Consider the following 12,665-nt stretch of genomic DNA (forward strand, 5'->3'; position numbering starts at 1 on the left):
GAAAACTTAGGTGGAATGCTTCTTTCTACCTTTCCCCCTTCTTCCTATCTAAAATAAGATGCCACGGGGCTTCCCTGGTGGCGCAGTGGTTGAGAGTCCGCCTGCCGATGCAGGGGACGCGGGTCCGTGCCCGGGTCCAGGAAGATCCCACGTGCCGCGGAGCGGCTGGGCCCGTGAGCCATGGCCGCTGAGCCTGCGCGTCCGGAGCCTGTGCTCCGCAACGGGAGAGGCCACAACAGTGTGAGGCCCGCGTACCGCAAAAAAAAAAAAATAAAAAATAAAATAAGATGCCACAGCAACTTGCAACTATGAGGATGAAATCCACACAACAAGGATGGCAAAACAATAAGCTCAAAGAGCCCGGGTCCTTGATAGCAGCCTTGAGCAGCGTGGCTACCAATCTCCAGACTTTTTGTTAAGTGCAGATAAAAAATGCAACCACCTGGATGGCCTCATCTATTGTTACAACAAGGAACAACCTCATCAGCGGACCTAGAATCCAAACAGGCAGATCTGAGAAAAAGAGGATGGCTAAAGATGTTTAAAAATGCTGAGGTGGCAAGAAGGATATACAATAGGTGATTCGAGGAAAAGATGGGAGAATTCACAGAAAGCCTTCCATTTTTTTAGCATTCAAAGGGCAAGAACAGAATAATATCAGGAGTATATTACATGGGGACTAAAACAGCATATTAATAAGGAACTAACAGAACTGCCGAGAACTGGTAAGGACACTGAGGTTCTAGGCATGAATCACTACTAGATGCAATCGCCAACACTCATGACTTTCGACAGCAATGCCAAGCAACTCAGAAACAGGGGAGGGGTGACCCCGGGTTTGCGACTGGTGAGATGAGTCCAGGGTGAGATTTAAGAGGCGGGGGATCCTGTGTGCCAGGATGGGCAGCACTGAAACACTGTGCCCTTATTCTGCTTTATTACCTTTAAGGAAGAGGAACCAGTAAAGAAGATAATGGAAAGGAAATACCACAATGCTGGTCTTAGTAAATGTGAGATAAAAGTAGCTATAAGTAGCTATGTCGAAGGAACATCATCAGCAACAGCAACAGTGGGGATCCAGCGGAGGATTTGCAGGAAGAGCTCGTGCAAGAGGTGGGGACCAGCACAGTGGTTATGGGAAAGTATCCAGGTGAGGTGGTCATCAAAATAGCTGCAAACCATACTAAATTGTTCCATTTGCAACTTATCCCCAACAGGTGGTGAAGCAGTATTTTCCAAACTGAAAATTCACTTAAAGGTGGCCCCTGCCACCTGCTGATAGCAGTTTAAACTAAATTTTTTGTATCAAGTCCCCGAACTGGAAGTATGATGTTGGGTCCCTCTGGAGTTTAATTCTGAGTTCTCATTAAAAGAAATTTGTTTTCATTGCTTTATTTCTTAATTGCTATGCTTCAGAATCCATTTGTGTTTTATGTGTTTTATGCCCCGCCCTCCCCAGTATTGTAGAGCAAGTCTTGTGTTAAAAGCCCAGTGTGACAGTGTCATGATGTAGTAGGGTCTTACTGGTTTTTAAATAAATCCTTTTGTATAAAAAGAAGAAAGAAACACTATGCCCTTCATATTTGTGAGTACATGAATTCTGCAATGACTCCCATCTTACAATGTGGAAACTGAAACCCAGAAAAGCTAAGAAACTTGCTCAAGGTCACACAGCTGGTAAATGTCTGTTTTTAAAGTCTAATTCCTTAACCACTGAACTATACTATCTCCAAGCAAAATAACAAGGAAGATGATGATGATGGAGAGAAAAGTTAGGACATGGTCACATGAGAAGGAGATTGTAAACAGAGAGATCAGATCTGGCTGAGTGGTCCCGTAGGTGTGGCTGTCTGACAGCTGTGGGTGCAGTGGCTTGGAGGAAAAGGTCTAGAGGCTCTGGGTTGGACTTCCAGGCTGAAGGGCATCTGGCTAGGAGCCGCTGACTCAGCCTTGCCCAAATGCCCATTAAAATGCCTATGAAGACAGAAAAAGACCAAGACTCACAACATTATCCAAAGTAAGGACTAATAGACAACCTAATCCCAGAATCTGGGAAAAATTGGCACTATTCGTAAAGCAGATAGAGCTAGATTAAGGAAAATCTACTCAGGCTTCTGGCTTTGCTTCATTATACAGAAGCCACATGGCAAGATGTAGGCAGACACTCCATATCTACCCTGTCTGACACAGAGACCCAGAGCTGCAGTGTATGGGGTTGTAGCAACCCCAAAGCTGAGCAGCCAACCTGCACGACCTCATGGGCGTTTGAGACTCAGACAGAGAGCTGGTACACGTACACGCACATGCACGCGCACGTGCGCGCACACACACACACACACACACACACACACACCCCATGTTTCTACATCCATAAAGCAACTCCAAACCCCAGCAAACAGCTAGGCAGAATATAAAACAGCACCCTCAGCCCGAGCCAATTGTGGGGGATGGAAGGGAGGTGAAAGGGGGAGGTGGATGGGTTACACACAATGGACTCACACTACGCATTAGCCTAGCATATAACTTACCTGAATTCAACTAAGTTTGCTTAGTACTGGAAGAAAACAGAGAGAAAAATCCCTTCGCTGATCCACGGTCTTTGCCCCCTGCTCTTCCCCCATTCAAACTAGACTTTGGCTGCCGCCACTTCTAAATATTTTCCTGAACACAAAGAAACAAAAAAGTTTTTCTTCTTGGCCTTTGAGCTTCCAAGCAATTTGAGGGATATTTTTCCCATGCCCCCTCAAACTTTAAACATAAACCCTACAGAAGATACAATGTGCACCATATACACCTAGATGCAGGACCTTAAGGACAAAACCTAAATGTTACAGAGGCGTTATTTCCTTCTGTGTGCTTCTCTGCACTTTCTAGATTTTCTTGAGGAGCGCCCATTTCATGTGAAACCAGAAGAAAATCGTATTCTGCCCAAAGACTATTCCATCTTTAACGAGCCCATCAGGTGAGTGAGATGCAGGTGATTTTCTGAGCAGCCCTGGCAGCCCTGCTTGGGGACACTCAGCACAGGCACGGGGTGGCATTAGTGTCACAGAGCTGCACGTGTCTCTTCAGAGACTCCTGTCCTCATCCTTGAGAACGCTGGCAGGAGGCTCCCACTCCAAGTGGCTCATATTTTCAAAAAAGCCAAACCAGATGGGGTGGAGGAGGGCCCTAAATTTGTGCTTAGCCGTTAGCACTGCCCTGCATTTAGAAACTAGAGAACTGGATTCTGAGCTGGGTGCTTCCACTTCCTGGATGGGTGACCCAGCTCAATCTCTTTTATTAGTAGTATTGTTATTTTTTAAATTTTATCGTAGCTGATTTACAGTGTTGTGTTTAAACCGCTCAATCTCTTAATCTCACTGAACCTCGTTTCCTCATCTGGTAGATGGTGATAGCAATGATTTCTGAGGTTATTTTAGAGAGTTATGTAAGCTAACATCCCAAGAGAAAAATTCTCACCTATAGTAGATGCTCAATAAATGCTATTTGAATATAAATGACAAGGAAAGAGACCCAATCTCTGAAGGAAGTGTGAGGCAGTGACCACAGAAATCCTCTCTCTTATTATTTCCAAATGTTCAGTGTCTGTGCTCATAAATACATGTTTATTAGTCTTCTGTAGCTGCTGTAACAAAGTACCACAAACCAGCTGGCTTAACAGAAATGTATCGTTTCACAGTTCCGAGGCTAGAAGTCTGAGATCAAGGTGCTGGCGGGGTTGGTTCCTTCTGAGGGCTGTGAGGGAGAATCTGTTTCATGCCCCTCCTGTAGCTTCTGCTGCTTGGCTGGCCATCTTTGGCCTTCCTTGGCCGTTCAATCTCTGCGTTCATCTTCACGTGGCATTCTCCCTGAGTGTCTGTCTGTGTGTTCACATTTCCCTTTTCATATGGACACCAGTCACATTAGATTAGAGCCCACTGTAATGACCTCATTTTAACTTGATTACCTCTGTAAGTACCCTATCTCCAAAAAACGTCACATTCTAGAAAAGAACATAGGCAAAACGTTCTCTGACATAAATCGTACCAATGCTTTCTTAGGTCAGTCTCCCAAGGCAACAGAAATAAAAACAAAAATAAACAAATGGGCCTTATCAAACTTTTAAGCTTTGCTTATATAAAATGAAAGGTTTTGCATAAACAAAATGAAAAAACAACCTGTGGACTGGGAAAAAATATCTGCAAACAATGAGACCGACAAGGGCATGATTTCCAAAATATACAAAGAGCTCATACAACTCAATAACAAAAAAGCAAACAACCCAATAAAAAAAATGGGCAAAAGACCTAAATAGACATTTCTCCAAAGAAGACATACAGATGGCCAATAGACACATGAAAAGATGCTCATCATCACTAATCATTAGAGAAATGCAAATCAAAACCACAGTGAGGTACCACCTCACACCCGTCAGAACGGCCATCATTAAAAAGTCTACAAATAACAAACGCTGGAGAGGTTATGGAGAAAAGGGAACCCTCTTGCACTGTTGGTGGGAATGTAAATTGGTGCAGCCATTATGGAGAACAGTTTGGAGGTTCCTTAAAAAACTAAAAATAGAGTTGCCATATGATCCAGCAATCTCACTCCTGGGCATATATTCAGAGAAAACTCTAATTTGAAAAGATACATGCACCCCCATGTTCATAGCAGCACTATTTACAATAGCCAAGACATGGAAACAACCTAAATGTCCAACAGATGAATAAAGAGAGAAGATGTGGCACATATATACAATGGAATACTACTCAGCCATATAAAAGAATGAAATAATGCCACTTGCAGCAACATGGATGAACCTAAAGATTATCATACCAAGTGAAGTAAGTCAGAAGGAGAAAGGCAAATACCATATGATATCACTTATATGTGGAATCTAAAATGTGACACAAATGAACTTATTTACAAAACTGAAACAGACTCATAGACATAGAAAAGAAACTTATGGTTACCAAAGGGGAAAGAGGGTGGGGGAAGGATAAATTAGGAGCTTGAGATTAGCAGATACAAACTACTATATATAAAATAAACAAGGTCCTACTGTATAGCACAGGGAACTACATTCAATATCCTGTAATAAACCACAAAGTAAAAGAATATGAAAAATAATATGCATATATATGTATAAATGAATCACTTTGCTATATACCAGAAACTAATACAACATTGTAAATCAAATTCAATAAAAATAACATAAAACCAAAAAATGTCACATTCTGGAGCTTAGGACTTTGACATATACTCTTGGTGGGACACAGTTCAGCCCACAGCAACATTCTGAAAGAGCTTTATCTCTGGAGAGAAGGAGGCAGTTGGGCGGGGGGCAGCGTGGGAGGGGAGCACGTGAGGAAGTGAACTCTGCTGGTGGCTGAGCTGGAAGGGGCTGGACCACAATGTGGCTCAGGGTTCACCCACCCAGTCTCCTCTACAGACGGAAGCAAAGGCGGCATTGGGACCAGCCAGAGAGCCTCTGTAGAGTCCTGGCAGGGTCAAATAGTCTTCTGAGAGGGGCTAGAGGCCATGGGCCTGACGCAGAAGGGCTCCTGGGATGAAAGCCCAGGCACCATGGGTAAGGAACAACAGGCACAGACTCCCAGCTTCACTAAAGGACAGAATGGTCTTATCTGAGGGAAGGGGCTGAGGGTCACCGGTGCACAGATCCCAGGGTGAAGGCAGGACCTCCAGGGGTGGGGGGATTGCTGAGTGCACGAAAAGACTCCCTGCTGATTGAGAGGGGACTCTCTTCCTCGCATTGGGGCCCAAGCCTGGAGCCTTAAATTCATTTCTGATCAGAGCCAGAATAGCTTTATCTAGTGTCCAACGAAGACACGGTTCACTGGACTAATGTCCAAGACAAAATCATCTAAGATAGGACTCAGGAAAGAGGGTACAAGACAGACAGACAAAACTCACTTGCCTAGCTGGATCATCCATCCACCTAGGTACTTTTACAGTCATTCAGCACACGTGGTAGATGCCAGGCACACAAATGCCAATCACGCAGTCCACAACCTGGCAGAGCTCACAGGCTAACCCGAGCCAGACGGGAACAAGCCCGGCAGCACGGTGTGACCGCTGCTCTCACTGGGCTGGACAGAGCACCTGGAGAGCCTGGGGCAGGACAGGTGACTGTTCAAGAGACCAGGGCCACAAGAGGTGAGACTTCCTAGATGTTGATGAACTGCCCGGGTTTGCTGCCACCTGTTTCTTGAAGTGATTTTTGCAAAACCACCCTTATAACAAAGGGGCTTGTGTTTGGCAAAGGGGGCGGAGAGAGGTGGGGATGTCTTCTTACTATACAACCCACCAGGTAGACAAGAACCTGAAAAGGACGAGGAGATGGAACTTTTGAGGATAGAAAACATCATCTCTGGGCACTGCAGGAAGAACGAAATGGACACAGAGAAGTTTTAGGAGATGTATTCATTCAAGAGAGATCGCTTGAGGTCCTAGGATACCCAGGCCCAGCGTTAGGCACAGGACCACAACGGCCAGTGGAAAGACACCTTACCTAACTAACGGAGCAAGTCTTTCCCACGGGGGCAGAACTTAGTCAGGAATTGTTTGAATATCTTGTCATAACCTATAATGGAAAATAATCTGAAAAATTATATATATATGTATATATATATATAAAATCTCTTTGCTGTACACTTAAAACTAACGCAACATTGTACATTAACTATACTTCAATTTTTAAAATTGTTTGAAAATAAAACCAAGTGGTAACAGGTATATAGAGAGAGCTGGGGGAAGCAGGGAGGCTTATCCACCAGGAAGCCTCTGGTGGGTTCTGCACAGGTGCCCTCACTCAAGGAGGGAATCAGGGTAACCGGCTGTGCAACTCTGCAGGAGCAGTCCTGCTTCCTTCTGCAGGGAAGCCTCCTGCAGAGGTCTGTACACAATGGCCCCTCCCCAGGCAAAATGAACAACCCAGTCCTCTGCACTCCCCCAGCGCCCTTCCTTCATGCTGTTCCAGTGTGCACCATGCTGACCTGAAGTGTGTCCACTTGCGTCCCCTATACTATTAAGTTCTTCAGATCGAGGAACATATCTCACTCATCTTTGTGCCAGCGCTATATTGAATAAACAAACGAGCAAATAAATGTCCTTTATCTTTAGACTTCCAACATAGGGCAACGAAGACCTAGACTACTGTCTTCATGGCACTATCAAAATGAGTCAAGGTCAGTAAGTTTAAACATTAAACTGAAACCAACAAGATTAGTTTTAACAACAAGAAATATAAAAATCCCAAATTTGGGATATGGAAATCAATAGTAAAAATGTAGGATTCATTAGGGAAAAAAATTCAGTCATTCCACAAACATTTATTGAGTGTCACCTATATTCTAGACACTGTTCCAAGTGCTGGGTATGCAGAGTGAAAACCAGACAATGTCACTGATGTCATAGAACTTAAATGTGACTAGAAAGAAAGATCTAAGGGTTTTAACTAATTGCAAGCTTCATGTGTGTCATCAAGGTAATAATGGCAACAACAACAACAGGGAAACAAACAAATCCTAACCTGGCTTTACCTGCATCGGGAAAGGGTCAGTTTCCACATCATAACAGACCTCATATTTCCTTCTTCTGTTCAGCTGACGTCAGCAGCTTGGAGGTAACCATAGGTCCCTTGTATCAAGAGGGACTTTGACAAACCAAACGGTGCATTTGTAGGAATATGGTCAGTCCCACAGAAGTCTGAGAAATGACTGAAGGAATTGCATGTGTTTGGCCTGGCGGACCAACGGTGAGAGAAAATACAACAGCAATCTTCAAATGGTGAAGGAACGATCTATGTGAGACCAGGTGGAAATTACAAGGCAGCAGGAAGAGTTTCTTGCAAGGGAAACTGCTCGACAAAGGTATGGGTAGACCTCCCTTCCCTAGGGAAGAGATATCCCTTCCTCAGAGATGCTGCAGAAGAAAACTGTGCTGAGAGCAGACTAGACTGACAAGAGATCACACTAGACTTTGAGTTCCATCCACTGTCAAATCAAGAATTCTATAGTTGATCTCCCCATTCATCAGGAAGGCAGGATTTAGGAGTGTGGGCTTTGGATTCAGAAAAAGCTGGATTCGAGTCTTGGATCGGGAAAAGTTACTGCACACTCTAAGCCTCATTCAGTCACTTGCAAAAGAAGGATAGCAATAGTTCCACTTCATCCCCCCTCGTGAGGATTAAGAGAGATGATTTACATAAAGTGCCACTAAGTACAGCGCCTGGCCCTTGGTAAGATATCAATAAATGTTAGCTAATGGTAATATTAAGTGCTCTTCATTTCACCTGACATATTTCAATTGATTTAGATAAATCATTTTGCTGTGAGTCTAATTCTGCAATCTTCCATCTTACATTCACTAAAGCACTTATTATAGCAATTTAAAACTATAAAGTAGAAGCATTTTAGAGAAATTTGAAATGTTTTATTCTCTAGAGACATTAGAAAAATACTAACAGTAGAAAAGGGGAGGGACCTGCCAATGCAGGGGACACAGGTTTGATCCCTGGTCCGGGAAGATCCCACATGCCGTGGAGCAACTAAGCCCATGCGCCACAACTACTGAGCCCATGTGCCACAACTACTGAAGCCCACGCACCTAGAGCCCATGCTCCACAACAAGAGAAGCCACCGCAAGGAGAAGCCCACGCACCACAACAAAGAGTAGCCCCCGCTTGCAACCAGAGAAAGCCTGTGTGCATCAATGAAGACCCAACCCAATGCAGCCAAAAAGAAAAAATCTATAGACTATCTAAAATAGTCTATGTCCTATACTAGGTTTAAAAAAAAAGAAAGAAAAGGGGATCTTTAAGGATGTAACTTAAGGGACTCGTGATTAAATTGAGGTGAAGCTAGGAAGTTATTCATGTATGGAATGGCTGAGCTAGGCTGGGGCAGAGCAACCTCAGAGACCCCCTTTCTCCATAGGAGACCTCCATCAGACCACAGAGGTAAAAATCAATCCAGCAAATTGATTTTATGAGAACTAAATCACACCAGACCAATTTAATTTCCTCCTGTGACAGAGACACAGGCTTCGATGACACAGAGAAGCAATGAATATCAGATACTGCGGCCTTCAGTTAGGTCTTTAATTCCAGCCTACATAATAGCCAAATCTAAAAATTGAATTCTGCTGGCAAGTGGAGGTGATCCCCAAACACAGAGATCAAAGGCCCAAGATCATGTAAGGATCCTGTAAGTAAGGAGAAGAAGGAAAGAAACTCTCTCCTTTGTGGAACTGGCAGAAAAACATGCCTCCTTCCTGCGGTGAAATGCAGAATTCATTCAACAAATCCTGAACACTTGTCATGTGACGTGACCTCAATCTGGACTGGACTAAGAGAAACAGAAATGAGGTTTACAAGCAGATGTGCTTGAATAGGGCTTTTTGGTAGATATGGGTGTGGAGTTGAGGTTGAGGGGTGGTGGCACTACAGAAGAAATGGCATCTTTGAGCTGGACCAGGGGCTTCAATGGCGTAGGGTAAAGCTGGGGCCACTTGTTAAAGAAAAGCTGTGGGCTCAGAAAGACACTTGGAGGAATCTAGGTTAAACTCATTCAAGTGGGAAAACATCAGCAGCAAGGGATGCAAGGCAGAGCAAAGGGGGAGGGAATCTAGGAAGAGCTGACAGGGGAGGGTAGGTTTAAACGGAGAGCCTACTCATTCAAGAAAATCCCAGCTGGGGGCTCCACAGTGTAACTGGCTAAGCACAAGATAGAAAGATGCATTAGTCCACCCCCTGCCCTCAGAGCTCCTGAGGTTGGGATGGCCAGAAGAAAAGTGGCTTCAATTTGCTACTAAAGGAGAGTGACCAGGGGCCCAGAAAGAAAGGACTCTTGAGGACTGAGGGAGCTGGGGGTAAGAACTGTGAAAGGACTGGGAGGCTGTGCAGTGCAGACTGGGGCAACTTAACTGAATCCCATCTGCTTTCAACAGATGACCTTCAGAGAGCCTCTCCAGCCCTAGAGCTCTAGTCATGAAGCCATTAGTGATGATTTTACAATCTGAATTACCCTAAATCCAGCTTTTCCTTTTGTCCCCCCATCAGAAAAGAGTTGATGGAAACAGGAAAAAGTGGCATTCTGGCTTCTTATCACCACACAGTCACTGCGGGCCAGTGGGTGCCCCCCAGAAGACTGGAACTGAATTCACAGGTGGTGCAGGCAGCAGGTGGGTGAGGCTGGGGGAGCAGGAGGGAAGAAAAAAATAAAGGATGCTGGCTAATCTCGCAGGGTGGCTGAAACCCAGGAGAACTGTCGCTTTCTCCAATGACCCACTCTGACCAAAGATGACCAGTTGCTAGTCTGCAAAATCCACAAGAATCAAGAAGGCATTTTTCTAAAGGCTCTAAAGGGAATGCCAGTGGGTTTCCAGGGACGGCTTGAGTCCATCTTGATCTTCAGAAACGTTCCTCTCCTCTGAGGCTGATGGAAATTTCTAGGGAATTGAAATGATCCTGCCCATCTAAGTGTCTTGCCAATTTCAGGGTGCTGTTCTGAGACTGGAGCCGAGCCCTTCCTGTGAATAATTCAGGTCTTCAGGACCACTTGCCTGGCAGGGCTGTCCCATGTTTGGTAGGGTACCACGAATGAGCATGCTTGTCCCAGACCCCACCTGTTGCGGGAACCAGATCTCATGATGCATGATGGGACATGACTCAGGATGGCAGAGTAATAAATGAATAAGCATTGGAAACAAATAAATATGTACATATTTAGCCATCCCATAATAACTCTCTCACACTCGTACAAATGTACACACACACACCATATACTTCCAGTCACCAAGGCAACCATTCCCTGAAGCTGTACTTTGTTCTTTTCCACGTTAGATATTTTTAACCTTATTTCCTTGGAGTGCAGCTCTGGTCTTTTTTAGTATCTCCTGAGACGTACCATACCTCCTCAGGAAATGCTATTACATCTAACATTTACCAGGTCTATTTTGAAGGCTCATGTCTTATCCTCATTCTGACACTGAATTCAGCCAACACCATTTGAAAGCGCACTGAAAGCATCAGCAATACGAAATAACCATTATGATTGCCACTGTGAGTCAGAAAAATTAGAGACAAATGAAGTATTATGCCCTGCACAATTTTCACTGACGGTTCTCACTTTAAAAAAAAATCACAAAGTTCATGTGAAAAAGGACCCAGCTTGGTCCTAAAAGATGGAGACAGAATCTCAGGATTAAAGTGACAGCTCTTATTTAGGAGGCAGGAATTTAGGACTACTGATGTGTTAGGAGTAGTTGACATTTCTCTCCTCCTCCTTACAATATATGCTATTCTTCAAATTAACCTCATTTTCTATTTTAGATTTCAATATTCAAAAATGCCAGCAACATAAAGGGAAATAGTTAAAACATTCTTATACAAATATTGATCTGGCTTCTGACAACATCCATGTAATAAGCAGTGAGGTTTTTTCCGTTTAACGTCACTAACAAGTTTATGATTAAAGGTCAGTCTGTGGCAACAGTCTGTTTTCATCTCTACGTTACAATTATTACTGTCTGCTGTAAAAGAAAAAACAAAATCTGATTTGCGACTGGTCCAGAAAGTTCTTTGCATATCCTTCTATCAGATTTCTGCCAGAATGGTAAGAGTATTTAATTTATAATCGTAATCCGCTTTCATGCCCTGCCTCATATAAAGCATCGAGGCACCGTGGGGCAGAGAGGAAGTCCTTGCTATGAAACAACTGCTTGAAAAGTAAGCTGAAGTGCAGAACTAGTGATGGGGCAGCCGTTGTTTATTTTGCCCTGAACTAGGATTCTCGTTTTCAAAACCCGAAACACGGGAGAAAAGGGGGAAGCCACGAGGAAGAAACCACCCAGGTAATCTGGGCCAGTCTATAAATCAAGGGAGAGAGGGGCCAGGCGGCCAGTGGATGGAGTGGCCCGGCTGGGTGCCCAGGCGGCCAGAGGAGGGAACGGGCCAAAATCCAGCGGAGGCGAGTCCAAGCGGCCGAGAAGCCTGGGTAGGCGGCGGGACAGGCGTGCGAGCCGCGCGGGCTGTCCTCCCACCCCACCCGTCCCCGGCCAATGAGCAGGCACGGGCGGAGGCCAAGAGGTGCGGGGTTTCCGCGAGGCCCAGGGGATTAGCTCAGCCTTTTGTAGGGGGTCCCTGGTTGGCCCTGCTCCCCGGGCCTGAGCTGGTCAGTCTGTCAGCAGGCAGGTGCTGTCTGTCGGTCTCCCGCTTCCCCCCTCCCCCGGCCCCAACACCACCAACACCATTCCGCACAGAATTCTCTGGGGGACTGGGCTGCCCCGGCGCCCCGCGTCCCTCCCGCTTCCCCCTCCCGTGCCCCGCCTCCCAGCGCTAGGGGTCTGCGGGAGCCAGGCGCACTCACCTGCGTGCAGGCCGCCCGCCTCGGGGCCGCTGTCCGGGGTGGCGTTGCTGGGCGACGCGTCCGAGTCGGTGTAGGTGAGCCATGTGGACTCCGTCTCGCGAGTCCAGCTCTCGTAGTAGCGGGGCTCGATGGCATCCGCCCGGCTCCCGCCGCAGCCCATCCTCCCGCGCTGCTGGCGCGCCCAGCGGCCGCTCGGTTCGCGGTTCTAGCGGCGGCTCAGCCCCGGCGGCGCAGCCCGCGGCGGCGAGGAGGCGGCGGCGGCGGCGGCGGCGGCATCGCGTCCCTCGACCCGCC

The 12,665-nt window shown here is 45.9% G+C and overlaps 1 protein-coding gene across 1 annotated transcript in view; it reads right to left on the reverse strand.

Moving 5' to 3' along the window:
* The window catches only part of BAALC (BAALC binder of MAP3K1 and KLF4), an 83,652-nt gene extending 71,121 nt beyond the window's left edge, over positions 1-12,531 (reverse strand). The window contains exon 1 of the mRNA XM_024129981.1: positions 12,372-12,531. Coding sequence (XP_023985749.1) covers positions 12,372-12,531 — 160 coding nt within the window. The remainder of the gene's footprint in view (positions 1-12,371) is intronic.
* Positions 12,532-12,665: the final 134 nt, after the last annotated feature.

The sequence above is a fragment of the Physeter macrocephalus genome, chromosome 15 (assembly GCF_002837175.3).
Source record: "Physeter macrocephalus isolate SW-GA chromosome 15, ASM283717v5, whole genome shotgun sequence".
In the NCBI taxonomy this organism is placed as follows: domain Eukaryota; kingdom Metazoa; phylum Chordata; class Mammalia; order Artiodactyla; family Physeteridae; genus Physeter; species Physeter macrocephalus.